The 18,246-nt window shown below is 35.7% G+C and overlaps 1 protein-coding gene across 1 annotated transcript in view; it reads right to left on the minus strand.

The window, feature by feature from the left end:
- The window catches only part of LOC128243439 (Fanconi anemia group A protein homolog), a 42,645-nt gene that overhangs the window by 1,226 nt on the left and 23,173 nt on the right, over nt 1-18,246 (minus strand). Inside the window, exons 14-37 of the mRNA XM_052961226.1 lie at nt 18,018-18,059; nt 17,462-17,614; nt 16,539-16,588; nt 15,322-15,398; nt 14,230-14,343; nt 13,925-14,058; nt 13,199-13,363; nt 12,806-12,978; nt 12,529-12,613; nt 9,277-9,414; nt 8,559-8,632; nt 8,043-8,168; nt 7,760-7,847; nt 7,308-7,435; nt 6,808-6,919; nt 6,167-6,226; nt 5,818-5,907; nt 4,872-4,954; nt 3,974-4,054; nt 3,691-3,733; nt 2,177-2,245; nt 1,904-2,064; nt 501-672; nt 96-173 (exon numbers count right to left, since the gene is read on the minus strand). Coding sequence (XP_052817186.1) covers nt 96-173; nt 501-672; nt 1,904-2,064; nt 2,177-2,245; nt 3,691-3,733; nt 3,974-4,054; nt 4,872-4,954; nt 5,818-5,907; nt 6,167-6,226; nt 6,808-6,919; nt 7,308-7,435; nt 7,760-7,847; nt 8,043-8,168; nt 8,559-8,632; nt 9,277-9,414; nt 12,529-12,613; nt 12,806-12,978; nt 13,199-13,363; nt 13,925-14,058; nt 14,230-14,343; nt 15,322-15,398; nt 16,539-16,588; nt 17,462-17,614; nt 18,018-18,059 — 2,496 coding nt within the window. The remainder of the gene's footprint in view (nt 1-95; nt 174-500; nt 673-1,903; nt 2,065-2,176; nt 2,246-3,690; nt 3,734-3,973; nt 4,055-4,871; nt 4,955-5,817; nt 5,908-6,166; nt 6,227-6,807; nt 6,920-7,307; nt 7,436-7,759; nt 7,848-8,042; nt 8,169-8,558; nt 8,633-9,276; nt 9,415-12,528; nt 12,614-12,805; nt 12,979-13,198; nt 13,364-13,924; nt 14,059-14,229; nt 14,344-15,321; nt 15,399-16,538; nt 16,589-17,461; nt 17,615-18,017; nt 18,060-18,246) is intronic.

Consider the following 18,246-nt stretch of genomic DNA (forward strand, 5'->3'; position numbering starts at 1 on the left):
TAACCAAAATATTCATAAATTGATCAAAATGAGAAATGCATACATGGATATGTGATGCAATTATGAAATTGATTTTGATTATTCCCATCTACTACCTGGTCCAGGTGCTGTAGCGTGGCCACACTGAAAGTGCTGATAAGTCCCTGTATGAAGCTGCTGACCTGCAACATCTCCTACAGACAAAACAGACCCTTATAATGTTTGACTTTGGAGCAAAAGTCAACTAATTAAGAGAAAGAGTGATGGGACTTGCATTTGAATATGGTTGCTACTCATGCTTTTTTACTTGACAATAATACATACTGCAATGATATTATCTTGAATTTGAACAGATATATGGCCAAAAACAAAAGCTTTTGCATATTTGTCTACTTCATTGAGTGAATATATACATATTTCATAGCAAAATGGGCAAACATCTAAAAATACTGGAATCATTATAATATTAACAACATGATAGAATCAATCAGTAAAATATGCTTAGGTATGATTGACAAGACCTGGTCATAAACATTGCCCCCTCCATCAATGGCTTCCGCCACCAGGTCATGATCAGTGTCCCCTCCGTCATAGGCCTCCACCACTTTGGAGTAAAGAAGGAGTAGAGATGAGAGCAGGTCCATACTGTCAGCTATCACTGGAGACACCACCTCCATGTTTCTGCTGACACATCTGCAATGGAACATGGACGACTTACATTGATTTGTATTTAAACAGGTTTTAAAGAAATTAACTAACTAGAAAACATTGAGTTTGTGAGTCAGGGACTTTAACTTAACTGAAAACAGTGTGTCAGGGACTTTTACTAACCCAAGAACAGTGTGTCATGGACATAAGCTTACATCAGAACATTGTGCCCAGGACTTTGACTCACCTGCGAAAAGTGTGTCATGGACTTTAACCTACTCAAGAACAGTGTGTCAGGGACTTGAACTTACCCAAGAAAAGTGTGTCAATTACTTACAATCACCTAAGAAAAGTGTGTCATTGACTATAGCCTACGCAAGAACAGTGTGTCAAGGACTTGAACTTACCCAAGAAAAGTGTGTCAATTACTTACAATTACCTAAGAAAAGTGTGTCATTGACTATAACCTACGCAAGAACAGTGTGTCAAGGACTTGAACTTACCCAAGAAAAGTGTGTCAATTACTTACAATTACCTAAGAAAAGTGTGTCATTGACTATAGCCTACGCAAGAACAGTGTGTCAGGGACTTGAACTTACCCAAGAAAAGTGTGTCAATTACTTACAATTACCTAAGAAAAGTGTGTCATTGACTATAGCCTACGCAAGAACAGTGTGTCAGGGACTTGAACTTACCCAAGAAAAGTGTGTCAATTACTTACAATTACCTAAGAAAAGTGTGTCATTGACTATAACCTACGCAAGAACAGTGTGTCAAGGACTTGAACTTACCCAAGAAAAGTGTGTCAATTACTTACAATTACCTAAGAAAAGTGTGTCATTGACTATAACCTACGCAAGAACAGTGTGTCAGGGACTTGAACTTACCCAAGAAAAGTGTGTCAATTACTTACAATTACCTAAGAAAAGTGTGTCACTGACTATAACCTACGCAAGAACAGTGTGTCAAGGACTTGAACTTACCCAAGAAAAGTGTGTCAATTACTTACAATTACCTAAGAAAAGTGTGTCATTGACTATAACCTACGCAAGAACAGTGTGTCAGGGACTTTCACCAATCCTAGAACAGTGTGTTAGGGACTTGAACTTATACGAGAAAAGTGTGTCAGGGACTTTCTCCAATCTGATAAGAGTGTCAGGGACACAGGGACATTATCTTACTCAAGAATAGTGTGTCAGGGACTTGAACCAACCCAAGAAAAGTGTGTTAGGGACTTTAACTTACCTAATAATAGTGTGTAAGGGATGCTACTTACCTGAGAACAGTGAGTTTGTGTGTGAGGGAGCCAGGGTGAGCACAGCAGGCTGCTGACCTTTCATCCACACCACCTGAGAGGAGATGGGCCACACCTTCTTGTCCTGACTGGGACAACAGGGGTTGGAGGCTGGCCTCCAGATGTTTGATCACAATGGGTCTCTGAAATAGACATGACTCCTTACTCTGGAATGTCTTAACATAAATATTTTACCTGCGGTTTAAAAGTTTACCTTTGGTATAGAAACTTAAGCTACCATTTGTCCACACCTACCTTGGGTTCTCCTAGATACAGCTCATATGACAACTGCAGCACAACTATTTCCAAGGCCAGTTCCAGGACCTGAAGTACACACAGATATCAACTTATGTATTTGTTACTAAAGGCTTAAAAATTTTCATTTATTAATCAAGTATTTATAATAGTTATCAGCCTGCATTATTTTATAATGATGTTTCCTTCAAGCAATAAAAATGTGAAATAGCTTTAACAACACTGTCATTGGAAATGATGTATGCTCCACGACATGGTACAAATTCAGAAAAGAAAGCACAAAATACTTAATAGAAAAGGTTACTTTACAATTCTAATGTTTTAAACTACCAGTTATACATATGTCAAACTATTTTGGACAGTAGCAGGGCCATCAACACTTCAGTTGAATGTTGAGAGGATTTAAAAAGTGATTTTAAAATCATTCATATCATTTGCGGAATAAAAAAGCAGACACAAACAATTTGGAAAATTGGACGAAGATTCAAACACAGATTGCCATATCCCCCGCCAAAGTTAGTACAGAAGAATTTTTAAGTGTTTGATACAAAAGCAGGGGTAGTCATAAGAAAATGCTCCAGACTAAAAATAAGAATAAAAAGTGCCACCAACTGTTGCAAAATATGCCTGTCCAATTTAGGGACACCAAGTTTGGTGATAATTGGTTGTATGTTAGCCAAATTTAAAGAACTGACACTGTAGAAATAGATTTTTGCCAAATCGAGGGTCATAACTATGGAGAAACAAGAATGATGTGGCTGGTTATCTATCCTAACAGAGATATTCTGCCCATACACATTCTTTTGACAAAAACATCTAAAGTCATTGATCCGAAAAGGCCGATTTAAAATAATTTTTATAATTAAAGGGCCATAACTTTCCAGTTACTCAAGCAATTTAGTTAGTTATCATAATAGTCCAAGATATTATACCCATACACATTCTGACCGAATTTGGTAATGAATGGACAGAGACTTCTGAAGTTATTGATCTGACAATATCTATTTTAGTATTTCTATAATTAAAGGGCAATAACTCTTGAGTGACTCAAGCGATATGACTGGTTAACAATCTTGTCCCAGATACAGTGCTCATACACAAGTTGCAAGTAGACCAAATTTCTTTATGATTGGACAAAAGTTACAAAAGTTATTGATCGGAGTAGACCGATTTTAGGAAACATCTTTAGGTAATGGGCTATGACCCTTGAGGGACTCAGCGATATGGCTGGTTAACAAACTTGCTCATACACATTCTGACCAAATTTGGAGATGATTGGACAAATGTTTCCAAATCTTACTTACTTAATAATAAAAGTGAAATTGGAAAATATTTAAGCAATGACTGAAGCTGAGTATGATTCTTGCACATTGCACTTGTGTCTATGATTGTTGTTTCATGAATATACCATCCATAGTGTTCGAGTTCTTCTCCAGCCAAGGGTGTGATGGACACATGAAAGGACAGACAATTGAGCAACTTTATGCACTCCCTTCACAGATCATAAGCATTACCTGTTCCTTTTCTCCAAGACTTTTGATTGCCTGCTTTACTTCTCTGCAATGTTAAGAATGACTTGGATTATACTCCCCATTAGAGTCCATCCTAACAAGAACGGCCATGTTTGTACATGTACATGTGCTACCTTGTAAAGTAAACACAGGAAAACTCACTATCAAACTAAACTAAGAACACAATTTGTATAAATTTCAATCAATATATAAACTCACTTACAACCTTTCAACAATTTCATGTCTAGTAGCTTGTATTAATAATTTTCATCCAAAAGAATATCACCTTTCCGATGAGTTCATCACACAAGAGAACAGACCCACAGCACAGAGCCAGTGATCATCCACACTGTTGATATCTCCACACCTGAAAACACAAGGTGACATGTTTATGATGGAAAGACCTCTGTCAATTATTTTAGTCAAAGGTCAGAGTGCTACCATAGTCTTTATACTACCATTGGCAACTTGCCAAAATTTCAATGTCGGCCATAACTTTTAAAATTTAATGTTTTAACATGATATCTGGTACAGATGTTCACCATTTATCAACATGATATTTAGTACATATATTCACATTGAAAATTCCCATGTGTAGCAAGTACTCTTAATCTGATTAACTAATTTTTAAATTATCAAGAAACTAGACGGTTCCGTTTGTAATAAAAAACTGATGTCTCCCCCTCTGCACATCATCTCAATATGGTGAATATTCGTGGCAGGTTATTTCAAATGCTTCAAGAGGTTCAAGAAATATTGAGCAGACACGAAATGTAATCATATGACATTTGACCATTAAGTGTTACCATGACCTTAAACCCAGCTGTTGTAACATGCACTCTGCACATTGTCTAAATATGGTGAATATTTGTGGCGAGTTATTTCAAAATCCCGAATGTGGTTCAAGAATAATGCAATTTGTGACGGACAGATGGACAGACAGACAGACAATTCAAGCAAAAACAAAATGTCTCCCCATTAATTCCCACTGATGGAATGAGGTAAAAGTTTGAGCATTGACATCAACCTATAGTCCTCTACCAGATAACCATACGCATGTTCTTTTCCCATCCTGGAAATGTTTGCCATAAACCTTGTTTACTAATTGTGGTGGAAGCACTAAATCCCTGTGTTCCAATGAGAAATGGCTTGCATAACTATCAACCAAACAAACAAACACATACCTTTCTTTACTGAGAAACCCAATAGTTGCACAACCCTGGAACTCTGGGACATTGAGCAGCGGCCACACGCAAAGGTTGTTGACCTGAACAAACACACACACAATACTCATAGATTGAAACATTGGTTTTTTGTGATGGGTGATGCTGAAATTTGGGGAGTATCTGTTAACAAAAATATTTTGCATGAACGGAGAATCAACAATTTTCTTCAAAACATTACCAAATTAATTAAACTTGAATAATAGATGCTAAATGGCAACATGTTGAGCAAACTGAAACAGTCTTTGACACAGACATACCCCAGTAATACTCTTTCATGCAATTGCAACACAACATAAAATGGAGTTGAACAATAAGCAGATAATTATTATTGCATGGTAAAATACACCTGGACAAGGTTCAGTCCGGAGAGACAGACAGACAATCTGCTGGACATACTCTGTACGTGAAACCTACAACACTCTGCCTCATCATGGTGAACATCCATGGCATTTTTTTGGAAAATCCTAGATAGAGCCTGGACAAGGATCATTTCAACCTTTGCCCTCTAATTCTAAACGTTACCTTGACCTTTGAGGTAAGATCTTGGTCTTGTGAGCAAACAGCCACCTCAACATGGTGAACATTCATGGCAAGTTTTTTAAAAATCCTATAATGCATGGTCAAGATATAGCCCGGACAAGGTTCAGTACAGACGGACTCGCCTTTGTGTCATGCACATTCATAGAACTACCATGGTGACAACTACGTTTTGCTCACCGCACACAAGCTCAACAAAAATGTCATTAAGTTCCTCAAGAGTGATTTAGAACTTTCAAAATGTGTAAAATCTATTCTAGGTATGAATGCCGCTGCTATGATTCTTGATGGAACATACCCAAGGTCAAGGTTTGTTAGCAAATCAATTTGTGTTACAAGCCGGTTCTCATGTGAACACTGTACCTACCAGGATGGAGACATGCAAGACAGGGCAGCGGAGACACAGTTCATCCAACATTCTTCCTCCACACCCTGCTGATGAGCACATCCGGACAGACTGGAAATATACATATATATTATTACAGGTGCGTCATAACTGAAAAAAGTCAACTGTGATGATTTTTAACTGAACTAAATTTAATATATGTTTTTATTGCACATACATGTACATAATGGTATTCTGACACCTCATCTAAAGTAAAAACATGCTGATAAAAACATATAAATGAAATACTATTTTCTAAAAGAAAAAAAAACACTTATGTGTGAACGACAAAAGGCTACCAAAAAGAATTAGTTAAGTTTAGCCATTGTACCTGTATTATATGGGTAGTCAGACCTGCTGGAAAGACCATTCCTGTACTTAAGATTTTAACCTGAAATGAAACACTTATTTAAACCATATAATATTGATACAATAATGCTGAACTTGTAGATAATTCATGGAAAGTGTTAATTCTTCCAATATTTATTTACAGCAATACAGCATTCTTTTGCAATGTTTATCTGTTAGAAAGGAATGAAGGTTAGGTGCTAAGGGTTTTCCCACATTAAGACTTATGCCCAATGTGGGTTTTTTTGTGGGTAGATGTGAGTTCAATTTTATGGCGATTCACTATGAATAGAAAGAACTATTTCATGATTTAACTTGATTTGCTACGCAATTTTTAGGATTATACAAGATATTTAAACAGAAGTGAGGAATCTTTCTTAGCCTTGAAAATATTGCTGTAATTCATATTCATGGCAGGGTACAATTGCCAGCATTCATATCCCCATTGTGAGGGTTAGAGTCAGGATTGACACAAAAAGACCAAATTGAGGCATTATTGTCCCAATTAATCAATTTAATAACCTTATAAGGTGTCAGGAGGAAATAGAATTGAAATTGTTAGAGTAAGAGCCAGGCTTTATACACGTTAACCCCTAAATATAAACCCGAAATAATGCAGTATACCAGGAGATTGTTGATAGTGTCAACAGCAGAGGTGACACCTGGATGGTCTGCTGAGGTGACGACATGGGGAACATCTGACCACAGCAGGTGAGGCGGCAGGCATACACACAACCTACAACACAGAACATACAATACATCACATGTACACCAGACAATCTAGTTCAAGATGAAGGGGCATTCATATAACACACACTTTCACCTTTCAGTATATGGTTCCACATTTTAGACCAGTGAGTAAAATATAATCAGTAAGCCCTCGTAAAACAGTTTATTACTGTGATAAGATCTATGAGTAAAAAAATCTATAGTTTAAACATTATTCAGCATAATAAACTTGAGTTTGATGTTGAGTTAATGACATGTCTTTTAATGTATCATTCTGACAAAATTATCTCGTCTTTGTCATTGTCCAGCCGGAAATGCAAATAATTTATAAAATTGTTAAGATTATACAGCACCAAAACCATGTGAGTATACAAGTATTTGTTTTTTTATTCTACCTGAAGAAAGCGCTAACAACAGTCTGTTTGCCAGTGTCATCTGTACAGCCTATCAGGAGCCTGTTCAGCTGTTCTTGTAACCATGGTAACTGGGGGGTTGGAGATGTTGATATGGCCCATGTAAGTTCCTGAAAAATGGCACCTTTAGTTATGAGTTATGAGTTATGTTTTTCAAACAAAAACTGCACTTCAAAATATATAAGTTTTCATGATTCAAAATGTCACAAAGGTTTTATCAACAATTGAAAAAGGGGCTAATTTTAATTTATTTTTTTAAATATTTAAAAGTAAAATGGTAAAAATAGTAAAAAATATCTGAATATAATTATATCCAAATTGACTGGTCAGAGGGCTATGTCAACGAGCCCCAGCCACTTAATTCTTTAGAAGAACATCTTAAACAGGTAAAATACAAAAGATAGACCACTCAATTGAGCATGCTCTTTATTGACCTGTAATAGGCTGGTGAGGACATGCAGGCTGTTGTTTCCATATGTCCTGTCTGCACAATTCTCACATCCCCTCACTCCATTTGGAGCCCTGCATGATATACATTAATGATAAATCATATATACACATTGTTCACTTTCATCAATTGATAGGTTATTTCCAAAGAGACTCAAGTATTCATATTGAAAGTTACCTATATGTTACGCCCTTCAAACTTGCATTTGAGCCATGATGTATACCGGTATATTTGATTAAATCTTAACCAAACATTACATTTCATACAACCTCATGGTCAATTCGCAGACTTCATGAAGGATTTCCGAAGTGACATGTCTGATACTTGGAGGTAATGGTGACTGCTCCTCCCTCGCCATGAAATAGTGGTATACCATCCATCTGATGTATTCATGCCTGTAAGGGTTTTAATATGAAAATTGGTTACGATGTCCCATTACTGCATGTGCATGTTCTTTTCTCTTCCAAGCACTAGCAATAAATTCATATTTATACAACCAACAAATTTTTAATTGCAACTGGGATTTCATTAATTTAAATAATTCTAAACTGGTGGAAATGTACGGGTTTTTTTCACTACAATAGTGCTGTACACATACTTTTTTTCTCTTTGGAACTGCAATTACTCACAGTCCGTTTATTTCTTTAGAAGAATACACAATCATACAGCTATACATATATAATGATATATAGAACTGACATGAATATACATATCTTCAATATATTGTTAAATTATGTGTTTAATGTTTTTAATGCTGTACACATACTTAATATCTTATGAGTTACCTATCAATGTTGCTAAGCAGATCATGTGGTGGACTGACACTGGACTCAAACTGACACCAGTCACCTACTGTCAGCTGAAATGTTATGAAATGTTCTAATACCTGTATTATTTATACAAGAATAAACAAACTATGTTTAAAACATGGAAATATCATAATATCAATGATATATCTTTATCTATCTCTAGAAAGCATATACTACCAAGAGCTGTCACTCTTATGACGAATGCCCCCGAACTGGTACCCAAGTGTGATTCAAAAGTTGTTTGGAAAGAGTCTTGATGCGACACGTTGTCTTGATATGTCAAACATACCTGGCAAATTATTTTAAAATCTGTCCATACAAGAGTTAGTTAAAGCCCAAACACAACCACCTATACTCTATGTCCTTATATGCAGCATGCCATAGTAAACAAATACTAAGTGTGACCTTGACCTGAGAGGTAGAGACACGTCGTCTTGGTATTTCAAACACAAGTTATTTTAAAATCAGTCCATACAAGAGAAAGTTACAGTCTGGTCACAAGAAATCGAGCCAGATGCACGGACGAACAGACCGATTTTAATATGCCCACCTTTGTTCAATATTTTGTATCAGACAATGGCATATGAACCAAGCTCAATATTTTGTATTAGACCACCATGGAAAAAATGTCAGGGTTAGGGTCACAGCCCTGTTCAAAAACAGACAAGCTTATAGTAAATTAAAGGTGTTTTACCATGTGTTTTTGCAGGATTTTCTGGAACACATCAGAGGTAAAAATGGCCTTAACACAGCTGCTTGTTCCCATGACAACCAGCATGTCCATGTCATGATAACGTAACTCAGGTGTCAGTCTTGTAGCCAGGTAAATGAACTGGAACAAATTGTGCAAAACAGAATACAATATTTTGTAGTATAAACATCATTAGCAACACATTTTAAATATCGCTTAGAAAAATACCTGAAACTAAGTACTAAAACATAAACTGAGGTTCAAATTACCGTTGACTTTAAGCACAGTCATGAAAAACAGACAAAACTACATACCTGTTTTTCTAGTTCTACTCAAAATTATATTATTCATACTCACAGATTACATTAAAGTAACAACATGTTAATGTTCTATATAGTTTAAAGTATTTTTTATAAAGATTTGACAAAAATTGTTGAATTTATGACCTGGAATTATTTTTGAAGATTTGACCTAGTGACCTAGAATTTGACCAGGGATGAACGATATAAAAAATAAGCAAGATATTATGCAGACAAATATTCTGACCAAGTTTCATCAAGATATGAAAAAAAATGTTGAATTTATGATGTGGAAATATTTTTCCTAAGATTTGACCTTGTGAACTAAATTTTGACCCGGGTTAACCCATATCAAAAAATATTAGGGATGGCAACGAGTACCCGAGTACTCGATCGAACGTTCGAGTACTCGAGTACCAAATCACTACTCGAGTACTCGCAAAAAAATCTATAAAAATCACAAAATACATGATTTATAGACGAAGTAACGAATCTGGTTAGTTGCCAAGAGGACAATTTACGGTCCCTCTAATCCCCGCTGTGTACACAATTGAACCTAACAAATTAGTTGAAAGTTGCATACTGTTAGCAAAGGGCCACTATTTCCAATTAGCACTGATGTCAAATAGCGACGTTTTGATAGCGGAACTTTCACCTACACAATTGTATTGTTTACCAATTAGAGTCCTTTCACCAAACAATGGACACTAACGAGCGAATGAGTAGCGACCGTTACGAGCATTGATTTCTTAATGTGCATATTTTAACTATTTTTGCAATGATTATCACAATTGATTCGTTGATATCTTAAATCAAGAATTATGAATATTAATGAGATAAACAACAATAATACAGTACGAAGTGTGTATACAATTGACCTCAATCAATTAGTTGACAGTTGTTGTGATAGTTGCAAACTGTCAACAAAGGACCCCTATTTCAAATTAGCACTGATGTCAATTAGCGAAGTTTTGATAGCGGTACTTTCACCTACACAATTCTATTGTATACCAATTAGAGACCTTTCACCAAACAATGGACACTAACGAGCGAGAGTATCGACCGTTACGAGAATTGATTTCTTAATGGGTATATTTTAACTATTTTTGCAATGATTATCACAATTGATTGGTTGTTATTTTAAAACAAGAATTATGTATATTAATGAGGTAAACAACAATTACACAGAACGAAAAACTATCATTTTAAAAAAATAATTTGTAGAGTTAACAACTAAAAAACTGAACTTCGTATTGAATTTTGTTCACTTTTTTATGTATGCTATTAATTTTCATTCATTGAAATTCTGATTGTTTCACTTTCAGATGATATCGCCGACAGAATTTTACCACTTATGGCAACGCTATTTATAGAACGAAATTGGGAAACCAGTAAATTTAACTTTGTTTTGTCTTCGATTTTGAGTAGATCGCGATGTTGATGATGGGGTTTGGGGAACCCCCTCCTCCCCCCCTGAAAAACTCACCGGATTTACACAATTTAGAAAAATGACCCCTGAGAAGACCGAAAATACGGAATTCCGTATTAATACGGAAAACTTTCACCCATGATTTGAAGTTACAGTAAATGCTCTTTTCAATCGCGTCTAAAGGTTTTTCGGTGCTTTGATTAGATAGCATACCCTAGACAAATTGTATGAACTTACACGTTTTAATTCTTTAAGGAAAATGATTTTATTTTTACGAGCAACTTTAGCAATAATACCTTTTAAAATGCAGAGCTTATCAGATGGTCGTTTTCCCGCGGTGAGGACAAACATGTGGTCAGTTAATGTATGTAGAAACTATGTTTAGAATATAGGTCAGTTAATGAAGTTGAAACTATTTTTAGATTATCGGAACTAGTCTGTTTTTATGAATGAGGATAGGATTGTGCTTTTTAAAGTTTATTGATAAATTTAATGTTATTTATGTTTAATGTAAGTACCTGTGTAGAAACAGTACTAGTGCTGTTATAAATGCTTCGTACTCTTTGGATGTTAAACAGGTTTAATCCGAACTACTTCGCTTCACCAAAGATATTCATGACTCACTGTTGTATCAGGGCATGTGTGCTTATATAAATTGAAAGCCTAATGTCTAAAACTATGCCAAGAATACACCGGAACGAAGCTTTTATGCAAAAATGAAAACATCTCATTACAAATATAAACGCCTAAAATGATAGAATGAATAGTATCTTGTTATTGTGTAGCAGGTAAATTACAATGTATAGTATTTGAAGCATTAGCAATGCGAAACCTGAGATACAACTATTTTAACACGAAGACAATAATTATATTTGTTTCTTATCTCATAAAAGTCAAATAAAAAATCACCATTACAAATAAGCGTGCTTCAGGGTCACGTCAGGTTTAAATAACAAATCCTGCAGGCGATGGGACACTTGCGGTCAGTAATAGTTTCTGAAACATCATGGGCTAAACTAGAGTGAATATCAATACTGTATATGTTATCTTCCTACCAGAGCCTCCATTATCTTGACCCTCATTAATCTGATAAATATAACGATCTAAAAATAGTTATATTCTGCTAAAAATAAAACGCCAGGATACATAATTACAGCGCGGAAATAGTCGAACAAGCAAAAACTCATACTCAGACTGCAACACGACCAATCCATTTGTATGGTTTCGACGTCATTCTGCTAAACATAGAGCGCATTGAGACAAAAAAATGGGTTAAAACGACATGAATAGAAGTAGTTCTTTGGAGTTTGTGGTCTTAAGACTACCTGCGCGCATGCGCAGATAGTCTAAAAACTCTTGATTTTATTACATAAAATGAAAACTTTAACGCAGAATTGTTATCGCCCACCCCGAACCGCCCGTTTTTCGTCATTCTATAACCCGTAATTTTTCGATGAAAAATCCAGCCAACAAAAAGACCATATTTCGAAATCTTGATATAACAGAATTGTTGCTATAATAACCCACCTTTTTCACGACAACTGGACATCCGTCAAGTACCTCGAGGTCTGTGAGTCTCAGTGCCAAGTAGCGCAGGAATAAAGTAGTCAGTCTGAAAATTAACCAAACACGCTCTGCAGGCTATCTGATATACTTCACTACCAATAAGGCAATATTTTAAAGAAGAGTATTTAAACAGATGTTACTTAAAAATTGCAGCATGTGACTGGATTTCAGTATAGGCTGGATTATTTTTTGTTGCTATTCAAGTTGTTGAAAGTATGGATATTAAAATCAAAATTACTGTAAGCAGAATCTCATTTCTTCTTCAGTCTTCATTGTCAGGGAATCCATGACAACCACAGGAAAGCATTGAATAGTTTCATTCTGTATCCATGGCAACTTCTTTCCAAGCAACAAGATCTCAACAAGTATTGCAGCCAAGGCAGATAAATGTTGTTCATTTAATGCTCTATGCTGAAATTCAAAGGCAACAAGATCAAGCAAGGTATCATTGAAAATCAAGAATAAGATCATGAAATAAAATAACAAAGTTACAAAGAATATGAGAATGATCAGCAATATAACATTAGAACAGAACATCAAGTTAGACAACGGCATCAAGTCCACTAACACAATTAAGACAAGTGAGTTAATATCCATTGCCTGCCATTAAAAAAGCCAGAGATCACATCACCTGTTTGAACACCAAGCTCCAAATCCTGAGAAATAGGGTTTCCATGACAACGGGGTACTGGCCCAGCCCAATGAGTAACCGTGACAACCACTGGGGGCAAGGCGTAGGGGTTTCAAGGTGGGAGTGCAGCCCCTCACACACAGCGTTCAGTATCATATCAACCACCTAGGAATAGCAAGCTTACTTTTAAGGATTGATTCTTATTTGGTGCGTTCATGCAGTATATGAACACATGGCCACGATTTTGCAAAGCCATGAAGTGCATTAGCGTTGATGCCTAGTTTTTGATGCAAATGTCTTCACAAACACACCTACAGTTTTTGATGCAAATGTCTTCACAAAAACACCTTCAGTTTTAGATGCAAATGTCTATGCAAAAAAACCTAAAGTTGTTTATGCAAATGTCTATGCAAAAAACACCTAAAGTTGTTTATGCAAATGTCTACGCAAAAACACCACAGTTTTTGATGTAAATGTCTACACAAAAACACCACAGTTTTTTATGCAAAAAACAGCTTTACAACTGTTAAAAAGTTGTACAAAGCTTTCAATCCAGGATTAACATTGATCTATAGAACCCCTGATTCATGAAATAAATGAGCAACGGGTATATCTTAAAAGATTTATACATATTGTATCACTGTTAAATAAATGTACATGGCTTTGTATATGAAGTTATCACAACATTTTCTAATCCTGATAACAAACACATTTAAAAACCCTGACCTTGAGGACACCTATGTCCATCATGGAGTCATGAATGTTGAGGGTGATACACAGTGGCAGGTCGAGAGTCTGCTGGGGGGTCAGTGACAGCACCCCCTCCACCCTCTCGCAAACACAAGACACTAGCTCCATCTCTATCATAACAACAAAACAGTGCACAATAAAAGAGCGAGTTTCATTCAACAGAGTTGGCAACAATTAACATCACATGATAAGATGAAAAATAATTGTGCCAAAACAGACTTCCAAGAACCATCTTTACAAGTATCTTCAGACAATTTTACCGGTAAAGAGGTTTTTATTACCAGTATGTTTGGCCGTTTTTTCCTTTCCTGTGATAAGATGTTGGAGACTTGACTGAAGATGTTCCAGGGGTGATAACTCCATGTCATCGTCCGAGTCAAGATCCATAAACACCCCTGTAATACAAGAATGAAGAAAGAAGTATGTTTCACGTGTTTTCAGAGCAGATGACCGGAGGACACGTTCGGAAGCCCATAACAAGGCTTGCAGAGTAGCAGGTCACACAGCAAGCCAATACCAGTGTGTCGAATTATGGGTCTGCTTTGTTTTTGTGCCAACAGCATCAAGTAGTGTAGGAGTACTTGTAGTATGATTTCACCAGTCAAGAACGAGCACTGAGCGTTGAACATATACCAGCAACTATTCAACCTGCAATGCCATTTTGTATTCAGTCAGATTCACATGTTATGGTAACATTCATATGCCGTAGCATGTAACAAACATATGCTTGCATGTACAAATGTTGTTTAAATAAAGACGGTCCCCAACTTACTACACATCTTAAAGTGGAATTTATTTCTGTTGGAAGCTTTGATACAATCAACACACAAGTTAACCATAAAAAACACTTGATTCAAATGATTACTACTTAAGGTAGTAAGAGCACCGCATAGTAAATGCCAACACACACCTGTTCATTTCAATCCACAGCGGAGTACTCGGCTATTACTATCTTCAGGTGTGGGCCTTCCTATACATGTGTGTATTGTCTCTTACACCATTTGTACTCACAAGTATCATTAATTTTGAATATCTTTACCATTTTTTTTTATTTAACCCCAAAAAAACACTACATTGACACCACTGACAATGACATGAAGGCTATGACAATACTTTGACCTTTTTCTACAAAAGATAGAATAGGTATTTCTTTATAAAATTAAACTAACTCTTTCATGATAACCTTAAGGTGCTATTTATGGTAATTTCTTAAATTATTATCATGACTTGACTCAATGGGAAATGTTAGTGGTTGAACACATTAAAATTTGTCTTCCTCCAAAAATTAAATGTTAGTGGTTGAACACATTAAAATTTGTCTTTCTCCAAAAATTAAAAAGACTACAAAACTTTACCCAAAATGTTCACTGTACCTTGTAACAGTTGTGTGGCCTCATTTTTACAAGCCGTCTCATAAGTTGTGTACATCGAAGGGGGTATCTTGTCCGCACTTTAAAATCAAAATCACGTGCAATTTAAAAGGGCATCTAGGAACAAACACCTGGACACAGGAATGGTTAAATGAATATTTTGAAAATAACAACAAGAGCATTTGCATTATAAAACTGAACAACATTCTGCCATTGTTATGTAAGCCTAAAGGTCCCTAACTCTTGTTGGACGGAGTAAAATGTTACAAAAATGGAAGTGCACAACAGCCTATGCTGATCAACATACCTATGTAGGTACAACACTTTTGGAGGTTCATGCGACACAATATTGTTAGTCCATTTTTACTAAGTCAAGGCGTTAACTCTTGTTTAACCCAAAAGGCAATGTGACAAATGGTAGGTACACAATAGCCAATATTGACCAATAAGGTTTCATGAGTGTAGGTGTAATACTTGTGGACGTGACACAACAGACACTACTCCAGCATGACTTTTTCAAACTATGGCCAAGTTAATTGACCATCTTTAAAGTAAGATTTATATGGGCCTTACAATACATGAGCATATTTTCGTGAGTAACATGTGCACAAAGTTTCCTGTAATTATCTCGAACGGACAGTTTTGGAATTATTGCCAGAATTAAAACATTTACGCCATGCTGACGATGACGCCAATAACAACGCACGATTTCCACAACGCAACACATAATCGGTGTTGTAGTAAACAGTCGGTTTAACGACTTCAAACTTAAAATACACTGATATTTCATAACAGACTGGAAAATTGTAACTCGGTCGTCCAGACCCAGACTACCTCCAGTGATGCAGTTTTACTGTTATAAAAACATAAAATGTTACTGGGTTAGTAAGAGACCCATTATGGGATATACAGACAAAAGGAAACCATATCTGGTGAAAGCGAAGCTCAAACCTGAATATGGTTCCTTGCACCCCACATATCCCATTTTGGATCAACTACATATATATCACATCGACAACCTGTTAAATTTATGTTTCATTTATTCAAGGGAATCGGAAAATAGTCGCCATTTAGATACAGTATAGTTTGGTGACGCAATACGGAAACATATGGGGTCACACATGGAGACCAGTCCTGAACCAATGGCTTTGTGTCATTCATGATGGAGGTGTGATACTTTTTATTACAGTGAAAAACATTGTAACGGTATGTCTTAATACCTTTTAAGGGCAGCAATAAGTTTCATTTTGGCATCTGGGAAGTCTGGTAACTGAAATCATAATGAGAAATGGCACTCAACAGTTTCATACTATCATGAAAATATGTGTATTACAAAGGACCGCCTGTTTATCATAACAATTTTCAAGTTATGACCAATGTATTACTACATGACAAAGACAAATACTCTTTAAGACTAGATGATACTTCTTCTTTGAAAAAAATAACAACATATGTGATAATAATTCTAAGGCTGTGACAGTTTACCTAATTATATCTCAATTACATTCTTAATGCAAATTCCCATACAGTATCAGTATTCCTGTTGATCCAGCAGGAGAAATTGTACTGTCCAAAAATAACTGTCTATCTGTAATGATTTACCAACAAAGTGCATGCGCTTTTATCAATATTTCATTTCAGAAGTCTCATGTTAATTGGGTATTAACAGTTATGTGATTTGCATTACTGATAAGCCCTTGCGTAAAACAGCTGTCTCTGAGGTAAATATATTGGACTGTATAGAATATTTTATGCATACTTCAATTTCTGTTACTTACTCTGCATTCTGCTTAATAAGCAAAATTTAGCTGTACTTAAGGGGAAACAACTTGTGTTTATGCTGACATTAATTTTATGTGTTGTTGTTTCCCTTGGTTGCTAGTCTTTTGAACATAACTGTTATATCATATTCATGGGCACATAACTCCGACAAAATGGCCATAGGTCACTCAAATTATGTCAGGCATTAATATGATGAGTACCAAGTATCAGAGTGATATCTCAAAAACTTGTGGATAAGTTTGCTCCACAAACTTTTGCCAACTGATCAGCTGTAGGATGACTCATATATACCCTTTCAAACTTTTGTCTGCTGGGGTATAATGATCACTTTTTTGTAAAGAAAACTGCATCCTTTACTCACAGGTCTTGGTGTGAGGAGCAGAGGCAGGAAGTGGCCGACATAGTGTGGTTTCCTGAAGATGCTGGCCTCCAACACGCTGCTGGGGATCCGGCCTGTACCAGCATACACACTTACCGCACTGTCAACCTCCACCGACACACTGGTCTTGCCGGACTGGAGGATAGACATGGTCGTTAACTAGATGACAATGATGGGATTATTAAAATTATGGATAATAGTGATTTTAACATTCATGTTGACTTCTTATCTTCTAGAATTCAGTTGTTGAAGAATTATAATACACAGCATGAACAAGTAAGAAATGAAAAGCAAATGAACAGAAAGAAATTTGTTATATAATATTTCTGCTATTCAGTGAATCAAAAATGACATTATTTCTGACGCAAGGAATGGGAGAGTTAGTACATGTCAATTTCATTAATCAACATACACTCAAGTTTCAATTAAAACAGACAAAAAACGTTAATTTTTTCTAAATTGAACTTATAGTTAACTTATTTAACGAGACATATGTTAGGATAATAGATATAAATATATATATATGAATAACACAAACCTTGTCAGGGTCTGTCTGATCCTCAATACTGTCCAATGTTTCCTACACAAATATGGTAACAAATATGAAATATATGAATAGCAATGATAGTGAAATTTGCCGATATATATATATTAAATTTAGCTGATATATATATTAAATTTAAAGTTTTATGATTATTTACAAAATTTATCTTGAAATAGGAATGGGATAAAGAAGATTTTTTTGTCATTTAATTAAAACACTTTTT

The sequence above is a fragment of the Mya arenaria genome, chromosome 8 (assembly GCF_026914265.1).
Source record: "Mya arenaria isolate MELC-2E11 chromosome 8, ASM2691426v1".
Taxonomy (NCBI): domain Eukaryota; kingdom Metazoa; phylum Mollusca; class Bivalvia; order Myida; family Myidae; genus Mya; species Mya arenaria.